Raw genomic sequence first — 18,507 nt, forward strand, 5'->3', positions numbered from 1 at the left:
GAGTATTACGTACACAGCAACAAAAATTTTTTTTAGTGGAAGTGTATCCCAAACATTGCCTGGGATATACTTATACTAAACGAGTATTTGTGGAAATTCAAGTTTATCTGGGTATCGTGTAGTTTATCTGGCAACTCTCCCCTCCCACAACTCCTGAGCCCAGCCTCAGGAGAGAAGAGGGTGCACGGACGTGCTCCTAGGGTGCATCTAGGACCCTCTGTAACCAGCAGGGGACAGGACTAGCCTTTGACGATGGGGGAGTAAGCGTGGGATCAACATCTTTCTCTCTCACTGCTTCTTTCCATGTAAGTAGTGGGTGATAAAATGTAGGCTGAGGGTCGCCATGATTTGAGGGGTCCCAATTAATTTGAGAAAGATTTCACTCTCAAACGTGGCGTTAATGGAGGCACCGGCAGGGGTGCGTAAGAGTCAGTGTCGCCTCATTCACTGTACTCTGTTTGGTACTGAAGTGGGTGGACTTCTCAGCCCAGGGTATCCTGCTGTTATTTGGACATTTAGGAGCCTGAACGTTTTGTAATATTTCAAGCTGGTGGCCCACAAGCTGAGTTCGGGACCTGGATCGGGAACTTCGCCCATGTGCGCAGACCCCGTGGGTTAAAATGTCAGTCGAAGGATGTGCTCTCGTCTTTGGCTTTCCGTCCACACAGGAGAAGGCTGGGCTACCACACCTACTTTCTAACAACGTTGTGTGAGTCCAGGAGTAAGGGGGTCCAGGGCAGAGCCCTTCAAGCAGGCTTTGGTCACCCCTTCTTCTAACTCGGGGGGAAGGTTTTCTTGCTTAAGTGGACAGCCAGGGCAGGACAGTGCCCCTGTCACACATTCAGCATGAGGCATTGGGGCAAACATTTGTCCTAGAAAGTAAGTCCTATGGGCTGGGCTTACTGTTTGCTCTGTTCACTGCTCTGTTCCCGGGCCTAACTACAGGTGCCTGGCACACAGCAGGCGTTCAGTAGGGCTCTGAGGGAGCAGGGAGTACGTGTGTCCCAACAGCCCTGTGTGTAGCCAAGAAATAGTTGCCCACATGCTTTAATAGAAGTACTTGTCCAGAGTCTATCTCCCCTGGGAGTCTGTGAGCCCCGTGGCATGAGACCCACGTTCATCAGGTTCTCGACTTCGCTCAGAATCTTCCAGAATGTCTGACCTAATATAAAACGTTCGATTCCGGAAGCTCTTCCTTTAACATCTCTGACTTGCGTGCCCCCAGGAAAATTAGTCACTTACTTCCGCAGGAGCCAATTCCACAGTTGGAGAGAGTTTTGGCAGATCTTCAAGCGTTTGAAGGTAGCTAGTACTCAATGTCTAGTTCAAAGCAACAGAAAGATATGGCGTGTGTTAGATTGCCCAGGGCATGGGGTGGGCTCTCTGGGATTCCTTCCTTTCTAATAAGAGAAGTCGTGTCCACAGGACCAATAGGCAGGGAGTGTAGGGTGGGGAGGTGCCGAGGGCCACAGGGGTCTGGCTGGGACAGGGGACTAGTGTGCCGGTGGTCTGTCAGAGGAGGGATATGGGCCAGGACAGGGCGTGTGGTCGGGTGGACCCCGGTGTGGCATCTTCCCTGCCGGCCCCCACCCTGGCCTCGCCACCCTGGGTCTTATCTAGACTCAGCTCTCAGATGATTTTCTCAGTTACACTTTGTCCGCATCCGCATCTGCTCGCTGGCCCACAGCTATTCCCCACCGTCTGCAGGACGAAGTCCACGCTTCTTATCTGGCATCTAAAGCCTCCAACCTTGGACGCCAAATACCTCTCCGGCATTACCTTCCACTGTCACCCTACGTGAACTTTCTATTACTGCAAAACTGGGTCTCTCTCTCTCTCTTTTTTTTCAGAGCATACCCTTCCCTTCCTTTCTCCTTTACCCATAGAGGGTCTCCACCCTCCCCCAGACTGTCTTACCTTCTTACCTTTTATTTGTGGTTTACCTGGTTTTCAGGATCCAACTCAAGTCTGACCTTCTTAGGGTGTGGATAGGAGTATTTCTTCCAGTGACACTTGTTGCGATGACTCCTTCCTAGATGTGACCCACCTGCAGCTACCCTCTAGGTCTTGGTACCAACTTCACTATGGGGATGAGTATTGTCACATGCGTGGCACATACGTGCAGCTAGGTTGACATCCTTTGGGTTCCCCCAGTAGATTCAGACAGATGCCTCCCTGAGACTGGAGGGGCACTTGTGGCAGTGGAGGGAGCCCCCAACCACTAAAGAGGCTGCATTGCAACTGGTTATGGCTCCCCAGTGCATCCCACAGACCACGTTTGTGCCCACCCGGCCATGTTGACCCTCGCACTTTCTTTCATCTTGCCCTTGGGCATTTGACCTCCCATGCTGCATTGGCCCATTATTGCACTGGCCATCCCCACCCCGTCCCCCTTCTTTTCACAGAGCGTGATTTGGAGCCCCTGCCCTGGCCCCAGTCTCCTCTGAAAGTGATCTCGTCCCTGACACCGGGGCCCTGACATTTCAGGACGGCCTCACTTGGCTGTAGAGCCGAGGTCAGCCACCGTGAAGGGAGAAAGCTCTTCATTCCTCCTGATGTCCTTTGTGCCTTTTCCTGGGACCCTCAGGAAAGACCCGCTGTGATGGAAGGGGTGGTGGGCATCTCCCATGGTGGGGGGATGGGCACGGCTTGAGCCGTTTTCATTTTTGACCATCCAATCACGGTCTATCCTGGGTTCCACGAGATCATAAGACATACGGCTCAAGGCTGCTCTGCACGCTGACCTTCCCTTGTAAACATTGCACCTCAATGTTCACAAAACCCAAGGTCGACTTTATTGGGATCTTTGCACACTGAGTAACTGCTCCTCATGGCAGCCCACGGTGCAGGCTGCCCATCTGCCGGCCTTCCTGATTGTTCCGGGGCAGACAAACCGCCACCCGGCCTCCCACTACGGTCACCCTGCAGCCGGGGTGACGACTTTCCCCAGGAAGAGCAAACTCTGAGTGGTCACCTCCCAAAAGAGCACCAGGAAAGGCCTGTTGAAACGTGCCTGTGGGGCCCAAGTTGTGTTCAGAGCCTGAGGCTGAGAGAGCAGGCCCGAGGCAGCCGCTGCCCTGGTTCCCCACACGTTCATGTCCACTGCCGCCTCGTGTGACACCTGGAGGGGGAGAAGGGGACAGGGACAGCATCAGCCCCGGGCGCTTTCAGGGGACAGATCCCACCTGGTGTGGTTCTAGGGAGATGGAGGTAGAGTCACCCCCTCGGGCGCCTTCCAAGGAGGCAACTGCAGCCTTCGTTTTTCTTGCTTCTTCCCTCTTCCACATCCCGGGGGCTGGCCTTGAAGGTGCTGTTTGCTCTCTGGCAGAAGACAGATGGGCTTGAGCCGGGCCGAGCATGAACCTGGCCGCAAACTCCCAACGGCAAGTTCTGGGAGCATGACAGAAGCATCTGGGCACAGGCGACACGGGCTGAGGGCCATTTTCCGCTCCGAGCTGCACGCACATTCCCTAAGCCTCGGTCGCCTCTTCTCTATAACGACTTGCTCAGCCTAAATCAGTGGTTTTTAACATGAGCTCCGGGAACCGGGTTGTCTGATGTGCCAAACCTTCTATCCTCCTCTGTGAGAAGATTCCTTTTTTTTTTTTTTTTTAACCCTCATTGTCACACAGTTTCTTCGGAAGAAAGGATTCTGAGGCTTTAAAAAAAAGTTGAAAAATTTTGGCCTTGACAATCCCTTTCACTTCTAAAAAGTTCTATGAAGGGATACACTGAAAAATAAGTTCTTTAAAAAGCCAAGTTATTTCTTTTCCTTCTTGTTCACACACATGCACGTACACACTCCCGTGCACACACACACTCCCGTGCACACACTCCCTATTGCCTTGTTTTACGTTCCTGATCTCAGCTGATCTTTCCCAAGCAAAAGACAGAATGCTTTCCTTATGAAGTTTGTGGCAAAGGGTGCCTGGGTGTCGTTAAGCCTCTGACTTCAGCTCGGGTCATAATCTCACGGTTCGTGAGTTCGAGTCCCACATCAGGTGAGTACAAGCCCAGCTTTGGGTAAGCCCTGCTTCTCTCTCGCTCCCTCTGCCCTTCCTGGGATTCTCTCTTTCTCTGCCCCTCACTCACTTCCGTCTTTTCTCTCTCTCTCTCTCTCAAAAAAAAAATTATAGCAAAGACTCAAGCGACAATTAATGACTCTCTCCTAAACCATAAAAGATAGAGCAGGGAAGGAAAATTGCATGGTTATCCCCAGTGGTTAACTCTGTCTTCCTATTAGAGAGTCATGGATCCCCACCCACGCCTTGTGACTACCAATGGCCTCCTTCTGGAAGAGAACACAGACCCACCCCACTGATGGCCATCTTGACTACGGGACTTGCTTTGGCCAGCAGCACGTGAGGGGCCTTGACACAGGCCACAGTGAAGAGAAACGCGGAGAGCGATCACACAGTTTCTCTTGCTTTTTTCCCATCACCGTGGGAATGGCATGTCCCATACAGGGACTTCTCCTTTCTCCTGCATCCTGGAAGGGAGACGCAGTGTGAAGTAAGTCTACAGGCCTGTGGTAGTAACATACCTCTGACATGTACCGTAGACAGGAAATAGGCCACTGTCACCATAATGCACTGAGATTTGGGGCTTACGGGTCTCTGCAGCAAGGCTGATGGATACATTTTTGTATTCATGCCCCACTACTCTCTCTAACTATAACAAAGACAGATGGAGTTTCAATGCCTGCCCTTGGGGAAGTATGGGGAATGAAGGCAAAGCTTTTCCCACACCTGGGAAAATTCTGGCACTGTGGATGACCCCTAGCGCGTGTCTCTTCAGGACTCGGTGTCCCTGCTCCGAAGGATAGAGAGGAGAGGTGGAAAGAGCGCTGCCCCTGAAAATAAGCCTTGTAGATGGCGATCAAGACCCAGAATAGGAAAAGAAAAGGGAAACTTGACTTTCAAACGCACACTTCAAAGGAGAAAAGACTGTCCCCTCCATCCATATTTACCACCTTACCCGGGAGATGGTTTTGTTGAGCTGCTCAGTGATTCCTGATAAGTCAGCTTCTAGGTTGAAGATGTTGGTGAGACCAATGTGGGGAAGTATTTCTTCAAGGTGGTATGTTCCAGAAATGGAAAACCTTGGCAGGTGTAAATCCAACAGGCTGGAGGGAGAATCAGACAGAGAGGAGGTGTGGTCTCATTAACTGTGCTGCTCCCGCCCGGTCTGTAGGCCGTCCCCAGCTTTGGGAGGGAGAAGCGTTTCCCAGGGTGAGGGGGAGCCAGTCCTACCATAATACTCCCTGCTGTGTGAGAACATTCCACCCCCCCACCCCCCACCCCCCTGCAGCTCCCTCCTCTTCGGACCTTTCCAGACCTCTTGTGACCTCCTCAGCCCTCCTGTGTTTGGATCTGAGAAGACTCCCAGCATGGCCATGTGTCCTCATCTCGGGCACGTTTTTGGAGGACTTTCTACATCGGGCAAGGGATTTCACAAGGCTTAACTGATCGAATGCAAATAACAGCCACGCAAGGTAAATACTGCTAACATTCTCCCGCCTCTGCATCCAATTAATCATCAGGTTCTGCTGGCCCCGCTTCAGAACTGAATCCTGAATCTGTCTGCTGGCAACCCCCTAATATAAGCCACTGTCAGCTCTTCCTGTCTGGGCCTCGGGCCATCGTGAGGATCTTACGACCGAAAGCGTGTGTAGAATGTGGGCCAATCTCTGCCCCACGACTGGCCTTTGCCATCAGATCAGCACCCTGCCCGTGGTAAAGTCACAAGTCTCCTTTGACACTAAGTCTGTCCTTCCATTCTTGGGATTCTTCTTCTCGATTATTGCTTGACTGTTGCCAGAGCAGGGCACCTGCAAGCTGGGCTAGGTAAGAACCGGCTTGGAAACCTTTGCTTCTGATGAATTCAGACCCTAAAGCTGCTGATCACGTCCTTGCCAGTTAACTGCTGGGGCAATAGGAGTGTCCAGATGCCCAGTGGAAGTACGAGGCAGTTGGAAGTCAAGGGTTGAACAGCGAAGAGCTGGGGAAGGTCGTGGGAAACAGAAAACAAGGCTGTCTCGGCCCACTCGGCGAACTGTCCGCAGGGAGCCCTGAGGGCAGGCCCAAGCCATGAAGGGGTCTGAGTCGAGTCTAACAGAGGCGTGTCTGGCTGAGAGCCCAACACACAGCAGGTGTTCGACCCACATCAATGAGGAATGAACAGGTGCCAGTGAGCCCGAGTCCCCTGGGCAAGCGAACCTTCCTCACAGCTGAACGGAGGGAGGCCTGGCAGTCTGAACTATTCGTGTCGGAAAGCCGCCCAGTGTTGCTGTGGTATCATAACTTTCTGGCGCGAGGACCAGGAACAGGGGACGTCTGAGGCTTAGAAAAATAACTTCAGCTGGTCTTGCTTCGTGAAAGTCAGAGCGAGAGGTCAAAACAGACCTTCTGGAGGGAAAATCTGTTGGTCTAGAAGATGCTATGGTATTTCCTTCTGTGCTGGGGGGAAGGGACAGGCTCACCCCAGGGGGGCTTGAGAATATGGGGCTGGAATCAGAAACCAGCCACAGTTATGTGGATTCATAGACAACAGGGCTGTTCTCTTCTCGTCCTCTCAAGGGCAGAGGTCCTTGACCTCTGTCTCTCTTACTTAGTACTTGAATCTCTGCCCAAACACAAACACCTTTTCCTACCCCTCAGTGCGGTTGGGGAGCTGAGGGGAGGCTCCTGTGGGCACAAGGGCGGCTGGTACCTAGCAAGTGATGGTGTATTAGAACTTCAAGTCGGCCATCAGGAGTTTTGGTATATGCACCCTCCCCCCACACCAGGGTGGGCTCCGTGACTGCTCCGGCCGAAAGAATATGACAGAAGAGACACTTTGGAGCCCAGATCTTCAAAGAGGAGGAATTTTCGCTGCCTGTCTTTGGGAACACCCCTTCCCGGAGACCTAAGCTGCCATATAACAACATCAGCTGCACCAAGCTGCCGTGCAGGAGCCCAAGCTAGTCTCCTGGAGATGCTGCACGGAGAGAGAGACACCTGCTCAGCCCTTATCTGAGGAGACAGCTAGCCCAGGAGACACCTGAGGCTTCAATGCTCTAGCCCCAGCCAGCATCTGACTCTAGTGCAGGAAAGCCCCAAGTGAGAACCACTCGGCCGAGCCCAGTCCACCCACCGAATTGAGAGAGAGAACAGATATTCTCTTTCCTTTTCTTTTTTAAGTTTGTCTATTTTGAGAGACAGAGAGTGAGGGTGGGGGAGGGACAGAGAGAGAGGAAAACAGAATCCCTCACTCCTGTTCATTCAGCATTACACCACCCAGGAGGTGCACTAGCAGATTGGGCACCTAAATAAAACCTACCCTGTTCATGGAGATTCTCGCAACTGTGTCACAGGTAGTGGTGTCTCTTTCTTCTACGTTTTGGTCAAACGAATTTTTAAGTAAACTAAAAAAAAGTAGGAGCTCTTTTGAGAAATATACACTGTTCCGTGGGAGTCATAAGTATTCTTCATAATTGTCCTTCATCTGATTTTTTTTTTGCCTACACTTCGCTACATTCTGGTGGTAAATCATTCGGGGAAAAGGGAGAAACCAGAGGAAGGACAGTTGGCCAGAGAAACCCTCGGGAAGGGATACGCATGATGCATGCCTGCTGAGCACTTATCGTGACCAGTCTCAGGACTTTATATGTATTAACTTGATCAATCTTCCAAGCAACCCGGTGGGGGCAGTTATTATGACCTCATTTTACATTTGAGGCGATTGGAGACCCAAAAGTCAAGAAAATTGCCCCAAACCCACATAGGTTAGTTGACGGGCAGAATAATGAGCCAAACCTAAGGGTTGGGCTTTTGCAGTTGGCATTGATCAAGGCCGGCCTGGATTCTCGAATCAAGTCTGCTGGGGTCCTTCTGCTCTGACACTTACCTGGGCAGAAGCCGTCGATCCCATTTTCTCAGGGTCTCTGGCTCCAGAGCTGCCTCCACCTGCTCCATTTTCCCTGGGTCGGGGAGGATCAGCAGGGCCAGGGCGTTTCCACTGTATTCTATCTGCAGGACGGTGCAAGCCATTTCCTGGTCATAGAGGAATCTGTGCATTTCCTTCTGGTGCATCATGGGGATGCGGAGGGAGGTCTGCTCGTCCACAAAGAAGCTTTCTTGCTTCTGGGTCTGGTAGCGATCGAAAGGATGCTTCCACTTAGCTTAGGACACAAAATCCGTAAAACTATGAGAACACACTCCAAGAGAGCAACTGTGGGCAGACACGTACTAAGCCGCACTGGTTTGGTGATTCCCTCTTGGGGTGTATATAAATATAAGGCAGAGAAGTGGCGTGGATACAGAATCAGGGGGCCAGAATTTAGGGCCGGCTCAGCCGCCAGAGTGAGCCCCCCAGAACTTAAGCTCCAATGGTCTACGATTTCGTTCCATTTCAGAGCAATGTAACTTTCAAGAAGCTGAAAGGTTCTTCTATCTATTAACCACCTTCCACGGGCAAGGCATTATCTCTTTACATCTGCATGAACATTAATATTAAACAAGTATTAGGATCTCCATGTCAGCAACGAGAAGCTGAGTCCCTGGGAATTTATAGAAGCATACCCAATTTGCAGAGCCATTAGGTGGTAGGACAGGGACTGGAGCTTGACCGGCTCCCCAGCTCATTTTCTTTGCACACACTGACTTGACCCTTCACTGCCACGCTAAACAATCTCCTACAGAGAAGGTCAAGAGCCCCCTCCCACCCCCCACCACCTCTGAACTTCCTAATACTCAGGTTGAAAAAGGAGAAAGATTTCAGTTAATAAAATGTTACGTATCATGCCAAAAAGCTCATTAAGACACAAGAAATGTGGCATCTGTGGGTCACAGCCTTGTCCACGTGTGCAGTATCCTCTCTTTCTCCTTACGGTCTCCACGCACCACAGCCTCCAGACTTGGCCTCCTGAGAGCCCTGGTCTTGGTGATGGGAAGCTGGCTCATCCTGTCCCTCTTGCCCACATCCCATCAGTGGCCAAGTATTGCCGATTCCACCTCCGAGGCTGCAACTTTATCCAAAGCGGCCACCTTCCTTACTTTGGAGCCCTTCGAGAACCTCCTGACTAGTCTCTGTTCTCCCACCCTTCCTCTCCTCCAAACCATTTTCCAGATTGTAGCCAGACTGATCGTTTTAAAACAGATGTGATCATGCCACGCCACTGCTTCAAACTTCTTGGTAATTCTGGTATCCTGCAGGTAAATCCTAGAATTCTCCACACAGTTCCTGCTTATCCTTTAATCGCAACTCTTGATACTGTCCCCCAGGCACTGCGCCCTTGTGTTCTGTGTTCTAGTCCGACTAGATTCATTTCAGTTCCTTGAAAGTGCCATAGTTTTTTCTTTTCCTTGGACCTCTGCACGCACTGGGCTTTCAACCTGAACCCTCTTTTCCCCACCTCTCTTACGGCCTCTTGGCTTGAGTAAATCCAACTCACTCTTCATGTCTGGGCTTAGATGCCTTCTCTTCCAGGAAGCCTTCCCTCACTCCCCAAGTCTGGAAAGCTGTATCTTTCAAGAGCTCCATGGCACCCATGCCGACTCAAGCAGAACTTACTGTCCCATTGAGTTGCAATGGCCTTTTTACTTATTTGCAGCTCTCCTGGGACTATGAGCTACATAACGGTAGGAAAACTCTATCTTATTCATAAAGTTCCCCAAGACACTAACAAAGTCCCTGAAACGTAGTAAGTACTTGATGTATATTTAATTCATTCATTCATTAATTTATTTATTTTTAAATTTACATCCAAGTTAGCATATAGTGCAATGATGATTTCAGGAGTAGATTCCTGAGATTCATCCCCTATGTGTCACACCCAGTGCTCACCCCACCAAGTGTCTTCCTTAATGCTCCTGGCCCGTTGAGCCCATCCCCCCACCTACAACCCCACCAGCAGCCCTCAGTTTGTTCTCTGTATTTAAACATGAGAGTCTGCTGTGTTTTGCACCCCTCTTGTTTTTATATTATTTTTATATTGTTTTTATATTATTTTCGCTTCTCTTCCTTGTGTTCATCTGTTTTGTATCCTAAATTCCACATAAGAGTGAAGTCATACGGTATTTGTCTTTCTCTGACTAATTTCGATGCATATTTGAAAACAAATTAATGAATACCGTTCCTAGAGGCCTCAAAACGAGACCTAAGTTCGACTTGAAATCATTCACTTGGCAAACATTTTAAACATACTTGACCTCTCTTTCCCTTTGACTAGGCGGCTGAGTGGTTTGGGGGCCGTGGCCTTGTGGCAGAGGCAGAGAGGCAGAGCTTTGTGAAGACCTTGACGGGCAGCCCCATCACCATCACGGTCGAACCCAGTGACACCCCTGAGAATGTCAAAGCCAAAACTCCAAGACAAGGGGGGCATCTAATTTTTGCGGGCAAACAGCTGGAGGATGGCCGTCCTCTCTCAGGCTACGATGTCCAGGAAGAGTCACCCTGTGCTCGGTGTGTCACCTGGGAGGTGGCATCGCTGGGCCTTCCCACCGCCAGCCAGCCCAGGAATGGGACTATGACAAGGTCATCTGCTGCAAGTGCCGGTCTTGCGTGGGTCCCCATGCTGTCACCTGCCACAAGCACTGTCCCCCAAGAAGAAACTCAAGTAAGTCCCCTCTCCCAGCTTTTCCTTTGTCTGCTCTAATGGAAAAATAAATAAATAAATAAATAAATAAATAAACAGCTGAGTTCAACAACAAGACTCAAAGCTTCCAGATACAAAGCAGGAATGTGTGTCTCTGATTTGGAAGTCATTTGGCTCAGGGGTTATCAGAATCAGATACAGCCCTTCAGGGGTGGTGCTTCATGCCTTCTCAGGGGAAATAAATAAAATTCAGGACCACGCTTGGGACCGATCTCTCTGCAAATAGTCAAAAGCTACGAAAGGCAATCCCTTCCCCGTCCGGGAAGACTGGATTGGAAAACTCTGTCAAGCAGCCCAGGGATGAGGTAGGATAGGTCACCACATTCCCGGGCTGAGGGGTGGATGGGAGGAGTCACCTGCTCTGGGTTCTTTGTTGTTATTACTCATCCGGGGCAGGGACTCCCCAACCTAGAAATTAAAATAGAATCAGGGAAACCAATAAGACTATACCAGAGGCAAATGTGAAATTGTCTCCCAGAGACCTTGCCACAACAGGCCATAAGAAACTCACAAAAAGATAATTTCCACTGAAGATGAGCTCAAAGCTGAAAATCTCAATCCTCTCCTGAAAGAGAAGGAGTTGGGGTAACGAACCCAAGAATTCACAGTTCAAGATCTCCAGATAACGGAATAATCCAAAAGACATTTTTAAAAGTGTGTTAAGGGGCGCCTGGGTGGCTCAGTCGGTTGAGCGTCCGACTTCGGCTCAGGTCATGATCTCGCGGTCCGTGAGTTCGAGCCCCGCGTCGGGCTCTGTGCCGACAGCTCAGAGCCTGGAGCCTGTTTCGGATTCTGTGTCTCCCTCTCTCTGACCCTCCCCCGTTTCTGCTCTGTCTCTCTCTGTCTCAAAAATAAATAAACGTTAGAAAAAAAAAATTAAAAAAAAATAAATAAAATAAAAGTGTGTTAAAAAAACGGAAGGACTAAAATTCATCAGATGGGCCACTGGGACGAAACGATAGGCAGATTTGAAAAACTAAGACCTCAAGGCGAAAACACAGTCAGTGAGATCGAGAACTCAGTGGATGGGTTTGAAATAATAAGTAGCATGGCTTTTGAGGTAATTAGTAAAAGGGAAATTGGGTGGAAGGAATCAGCTAGATGGCAGCGTGGAGAGACAGAGACGTTTTCTGGGGCAGGGGTGGGGCGGGGTGGGGCAGGAGTTATAAAAGATGAGCTTGAGGTGTCCTGCCAGAAAGCGAGGAAGTGCTCCAGAAAGGAAAAAAAATCAGCAATGATGGGGGCATATCAAGGAACCAACTGGAAAGTTCTCCTGATGATCAGTGCCAGAAAATTTTAACCAACAAAACTAAGTATTAGTGGATTACAACCCAGAATATGAAATGAATACCCTTGAGTCCATAATGATGTAAGCAAATGATTGAACAAATAAATGCGAGAGAAGAGAAAAATCTCCCATACCGAAGAATTCCAAATAATTGAGGTACGTCCTCCTTTCTCAAGGAGAGGGAACATAACTTCCCACTCCCGAAGTGTGGGATGCGCACGGTGACTTCCTCCAAAGAGCACAGTCTGGCAATTCGGAAAAGGGTAACTTCACAACAGAGAAATATGACAGGCGTGACCCTTAGCCGGATGGTCGAAGTCAACATCAACAGTGGTAAGTCACGCCGAGAGTACGTGTCCTTGGCGTGATGTGATAAGAATGGCCCTTCACCTGTGTGGCCCTCCTCTCCCTGTCCCATTACCCCAGTTTTAATCATGAGAAAAACAAGCAAGTCCCAACTTACAGACATGCTACCGAGTACCTCGCCGAAACTGGCAAGGTCATTACAAGCAAGGAAAGTCTGAGGAACCGTCACAGTCCAGAGGAGCCCCCAAGGGCGTGGCGATTCAGGGTAATGTGGATCCCGGAAGAGACACAAACATCAGGTAGAAACAAACAACAGCTGAATGGACCTGAGTTTAAAACAATGGAGTAGCTCACCTTCCTAGCATCACAATCGAGATACATGCTACTAAGTCAGGAAATAACCCGAGTAAAAGAAATGAGCCCTACAGGGAGCGAGTGTTCACATGGCAGTCACAATAGGCTAATAAGCTGTTCACACAAATTAAGATGTGGTGAGGGCACTAAAACATAAGCCCGAGGTAATATGTACAGGATGATACAATTCTGGTAAAATTTAGAACGCATGGGACAGTGGTTGCCTCTGGGAGGAAACGGGACCAGGGAAGGGTGCAAAAAAAAAAAAAAAGGGTGCAAAAAGGGTGCAGGTGAACTCTACCTGCAACATTGCATTTTTTAAAAAAATAAAATAAAAATCTGAAGCCAATGGTAAAATGTAAACATTCATTCTTGGCGGGGGGAGTATATGGTGGTTTTAAAATGCTATATACTTTTCTATGCTCGGGAGCGCCTGGGTGGCTCAGTCGGTTGAACGTCTGACTTCCGCTCGGGTCAGGATCTCGCGGTTCATGGGACCGAGCCTCGCACCGGACTCTGTGCTGACAGCTCAGAGCCCGGAGCCTGCTTCGCATTCTGTGTCTCCCTCTCTCTCTGCTCCCCCACCTCGCACTCTATCTCTCGCTCTCTCTCAAAAATAAATATTAAAAAAAATTGTCTATGCTCAAGATAGACAGTCATACAAAAAATAAAATTTTTCTAAAAGAGGAGTCATTCCTAGGAGAGCAGGATAGGGTGTATAACAAAAAATAAGTAAAAACTGAACAGAAGGAAAAGGCAAGAGCGAACGAATGTCGGTAAGTCAAGAAGTAGCCCTCTAAGACGCTTTAAATATATGGAGCCGTTGCAAGCCTTCAAGACAGGTGCCTTTCAGGGGCAAGGAGGCAGAAGGGATTCGGCCCAAGCCAGCCCTCACCTTTGAAGAAGATGTAATTCAGGACAACCATGAGCGTGTCTCGCGTGAACTCCTGGAGGCAGTCGGCCACCTGCCCGTACGTCTGCTTTCTCACGTACTCGTTAATCTGCCTCCTGGTCGTGGCGGGATCTGTGAAGTTGGCAGAAAAAGCAAACGCTCCGTACAGCTCCCGGACGGTGTCCAAAAAGTGCTGCCGAGGCTTTAGCTGCTTGTCCAGAAACAAGGAGTTGCCTACTTTCAGTTCAAGTTTGGGGCTGGGCAGGTCAAGGGTGCGGATGAGGCTCTGGAAACCCCGGTGGATGTCCGCTTCCGAGATCTCCGTGAGGTTGAAGCCAAGGCCCTCCAGGATCTGAGTCGGGGTGTCAGCCTGGGCCCCCAGAGAGAGCAGGGCCAGGGTGGTGGAGATGCTCACCGGGGAGAAGAAGATGTTGCCCGAGGCTTCTGCGGCCAGCTGCTTGTACAAGCGCAAGGCGAAGTTGGTGATGGTCGGTGTGATTTTGTGGTAGGCGGGGGCTGGCGCGGACAGCTGATCGCTGGGGGCTGGAGGCGCCCCCGGACTCTTATCTCCACGGGCAGGAAAGGGCCGACAATGGACAGAGGGCAGGATCGCTGCTCCCAGCAGCCACAGCCAAGCTGGACCCATCCTCTGAAAACAAGACAGTGAACACGCCATTCTACCGCGTCCGGAACCTCAGGGCTCCCGTGGCCTGCCCAGTGAGCCTCACGCCCAAGCTGTACCCCGCACAGGTGTCATGAGGGGCCCTGCAGAGGACGAGGTGGGAGGTGAGCCGGCGGGGCTCTGTCGCTCTCCCCTAAGTCTGAAGAGCTGCCCTAAATCTGCTTGACTATTAATATGTCTACAAGGTTTTGTTGACAAAAGGACTTGGGCTATAAAAAGAAACTTCCCTGGTTTATTCTCTCTTCCTCTCTTCCCCCACCTCTGACCTCCCTCCGCCTCCCTCCTCCTCCCTCCCTCTCCCTCCTCCTTCCTTCCTTTTTCCTTTCTTTTTCTTCTTTCAAGTGTTTCTTTGAATCACTCATCACCTTTCAAGGATTGGGGTGACTACGGAGCAGACGTTCAGGACACTGTGACAGTGAGGGACGCTGGGTCTTGCTAGCACAGAGGTGAGGCCACATCAACTTCCACCCTTGCCCGTTGGAAGGGAGAGGATGATGGGAGCCGCTCTTGGGTCAGGTCCCCAAGGAAAGGGGAGTGTTCTCTAGTGTTTGGGGTTTTCATTAGCTGGGGTGCTGATGTGGTGGTGAGTCACGGGGGCCCGGTGGATGCGGGCCACCCACGAGGGGTGGCAAAGCCACATGATGGACGGAGCCCGGGAGCACAGACCGACTCTGTCTCCATCAGACTTGCTGTCTGAAGCAGCAGCTGTCGCATGCAGCCCTGGTCACATGCAGCGGCTGTATCTTAATTGATGCAGAGGGTTAGGGAAGATGCCTGTTGACCTGGGTTGAATTGTGCACCCCCCAAATTCATAGCTCGAAGCTCTACTCCCCAGTGTCTCAGAATGCGATCTTGTTTGGCAATGGGGTAGTTGAGGTATAATTAGTTACGACGAAGTCATTAGATGGGCCCTGATCTAATATGATTGGTGTCCTTCTACAAAGGGGACACTCGGGCACAGACTCGCACACAGGGAGACGGCCCTGTGGAGACAAAGGCTGAGATCGGGGTGATGCTCCTACAGCCGAGGATGCCAGAGGTGGCCAGCAAACCCCCAGCAGCTCGGGGAGGAGCCTGGAGCGGGTTCTCCCTCCCAGCCTCGGAAGGAAGTGGTCTACTGCGACACCTTGATCTTGGACTTCCGGCCGCCATGACGGTGGGGCCATACCTGTCTGTCATTGAGACCCCCCGGGGTGTGGTGCTTTGTAGCAGCAGCCCTAGGAAATGAATACTGTCTCTCTTATACTTCAGGTTATAGAATGTGCCAGAGAAGGCTTCGAGCTACTTTCAGGATGTCAAAGTGGTGCAGGGGCAGGAGACTCCTTCCTCAGGGGATGGAACGGAGCTCCAGCTCGAGGTGACGCTGCAGCATAGACGTGGCTGATCTCTGCTCATTCTGACCCTCATCTAGTGCCCTTTCAGGGTCTCCATGCACACACCGCACATCTTCACAGAGCACATGCTGTCACATGGCCACTTGGAGCCCTCCCCTTCTCCCCCCCGGACCTCGATATCCTCAGTAAGGACAGTGTCGTCCCCCTGCTCCCTTCAGAACTGACCCTTCCGCTGACCACACGATTCTTGGTGCTCCTCTGTCTTGATAACATTTGCGTCTTTTTAAAAAAAATGTTTTAAATTTATTTTTGAGGGGGGGAGGGGCAGAGAGAGAGGGAAACACAGAATCTGAAGGAGGCTCCAGGCTCCGAGCCGTCAGCACAGAGCCCGACGCGGGGCTCGAACCCACGAACGGTGAGGTCGCGACCTGAGCCGCAGTCTGGCGCTCAACCGACTGAGTCTCCCAGGCGCCCCACATTTGTGTCTTAATCGGCACCGTTTGCGCAAACCAATGTTTTCTGGGTCCCTTACAGATGCCACGGTGGTGTGGGAGAGTTCGTATTTTTAGACGGTTTATAGCACTCGGGGCCCTAAACGCCCCAAAGGCCGGTTGTTGGGAGGGACCAGTACAGCCTGATTATCAGTGATGTTGAAACTTTGCTGGACAAAGTACTGCGGGCGATTTCCCAAGGCCGTGACCTCCCTCCCTCCCGCAAAGCTCTGGTGGGCTCCCTTAACGTCGGGTTCCATTCACGCTGGGAAGTCAAACAATTTAAAGATCAGTTTGCTCCTGGAGAAAATCAGGAATACAGCTGCCGTGGGGCACCTGGGTGGCTCAGTCAGCAAGCGTCCGACGTCAGCTCAGGTCACGATCTCTCGGCTTGTGAGTTTGAGTCCCACATTGGGTTCTGTGCTTCGCTTCTGATCCTCTGTCCCCCTCTCTCTGCCCCTCCCCCACTAGCGCGCTTTCTCCTTCTCTCTCAAAAATAAATAGACATTAAAAAAAAAAGAAATACAGCTGTAATAAAACTGGTCGGTTCTTTTTATCCCGCTGAACTCACCGTTTTCTACCCTTCTGCACCCCAAGGATCGCCAGACTTGCAGAAGGTTCTATTTCCCAAAGAGGACGAAAAGTCAGAGGGCTTGGGTTTGAATTAAGGCTCTGCAGTATCTCACTGTGGGATCTGTGGATCCCACTGTGGGAAGGAAAACTCTCTGACCGGCAGTGTCCGCATTTGCAAAATGCAAAGGACAATGCCCACCTTCTGGGGGCGGAGTCACTTAGGGATTACAAGGCATACGGTGTGTGAAACACCCGACACGTAGGAAGCGTGCAATTGAATTGTCACTGCTTTCTACAGAAGCTGGGTGTAATTATACCTAATCTATTTCTTTATTTCTCTTCCGGGAAGATCCCAGGGGAAGGCTAAGAACTCCAGTAATTAATGATAATATTCCCACTTATTGTTTATTTTGTGTGGGGATATTTTATCTGGTGTATCACAGCCTCCTCCCAGCCAGGTGTATTCTCAAATGCAGGGGGAATCCGCTATTTTTTTGGATCGTCTCAGAGACTGGAGAAGGGCGTGCTATTGGAGTTGGGTGGGAGAGAGAAAGCTCTCGAAATGCCAGAACAGTCACAGGCAGCGAAGAGTGGCCGGCCCAAGTGCCAGCGCGCGAAAGGTACTTCGCACGTGTCACTAGGTTGAATCCGTACGAGAGCCTTAAGACACAGGAATTGGTGCCTTCTTGTGCCTATGGGGACACTGGACGCAGGCTCAAGATAGGCACCTGTTAAGTGCCTGGAGGGTGGTTTGGATTCCAGACAAGGGCTCTGAAGCTCAAGCCTTTTGCTACAACCGAGTCTCTAGTAAATTTGCTGCAGCAACGTTGTCGTCTTGCTTTGGGCTGTGTTACTCTGCTTTCTTGTCTCTCCCAGGAATACTGGGAGTTCCTCTCTCAAAATTTCTGATGACCAAGCTTTCCATAAAAGGTCACTTGAAACCTGGAGTTCCGACTCAAAGCTCAGAAGCAGTACATCATCGTATTTTTCCTTTAGGGGCCTCATTTCTCCTCTCCCTGCTGCCAAAGCCAGAGGAGGGGGAGGAGGAGGGACAGAGAGGGACAGGGAGGGAGAGAGAGGGGCAGAGCCGCCCCCGCATAAGCCAGGTACTCACAGCAAAGCTCCCTGGGCTGGGGGCCCCGGGTCTTCAGCACCGCGTGGCTTCCTACCCACAGGAAATGGTGTCGGAGGGTCACAGCGTCCTGGTCAATATTTGCCAGGTCCATTCCTGGAACAGTGCAAAGACTGTGCGTGGCGAACAGGAAGGGACCTTTTTTTTTTTGAAGGCTCTGTCCTGCCTGCCTGCCCTACAAACAGTGAGTCATGATTCCGGACCCAACTCCCCTTGAGGATATCCCGATACCGGTGATGACGGCAGGGGTCGCGATGCGGTTGCTGCTGAACCATCACGGGAGTTTTGTGGGTTCCGGACAGCTTTCCAGATCACCCTCACGATAAGAATGCGAGACGCTAACGCCTCCTATTGGGGTCATCATTTCACCACATGCGTAAACCCGACCATCATGCCGCACCCCTTGAACACACACAGCGACGTACATGGGTTATTTCTCAATAAAACTGGACAGAAAAAGAATGGGAGAGAGGCACAATCATCCCTACCTAACAGATGGGGACACTGAGGTTCCGTGAGGTTAAATTACTTGCTCGTGAAGTGGGTGGTGAGGCTCCAATATCTTATTGATTCTTACCATTCTAATCCTTTACTGACACTTAAAAATTTATTTTTTAGAAAGAGGGTAGGCACAGGGGAGGGGCGGAGGGAGAGGGAGAGAGAGAATCCCAAGCAGGCTTCTTGGCCAACACAGAGCCAGACACGGGGTTCAATGTCATGAACCGTGAGATCGTGACCTGAGCTAAAATCAAGAGTTGGACACCTAACTGACTGAGCCACCCAGGCATCCTTTTACTGATGCTTTAAATAAATATTGTC

At 50.7% G+C, this 18,507-nt stretch overlaps 1 protein-coding gene across 1 annotated transcript; it reads right to left on the minus strand.

The window, feature by feature from the left end:
- Positions 1–2,657: 2,657 nt before the first annotated feature.
- On the minus strand, positions 2,658–17,748 carry SERPINA11 (serpin family A member 11). The gene is made up of 5 exons (XM_007094928.3): positions 17,671–17,748; positions 13,480–14,125; positions 7,888–8,161; positions 4,978–5,125; positions 2,658–3,121 (listed from the first exon to the last, which is right to left on the minus strand). The coding sequence occupies exons 2-5, from the start codon at positions 14,120–14,122 to the stop codon at positions 2,918–2,920; spliced, it is 1,269 nt and encodes a 422-aa protein (XP_007094990.1). The 5' UTR covers positions 14,123–14,125; positions 17,671–17,748; the 3' UTR covers positions 2,658–2,917.
- Between the last annotated feature and the right edge of the window lie 759 nt (positions 17,749–18,507).

This window comes from Panthera tigris, chromosome B3, assembly GCF_018350195.1.
Source record: "Panthera tigris isolate Pti1 chromosome B3, P.tigris_Pti1_mat1.1, whole genome shotgun sequence".
Lineage (NCBI taxonomy): Eukaryota > Metazoa > Chordata > Mammalia > Carnivora > Felidae > Panthera > Panthera tigris.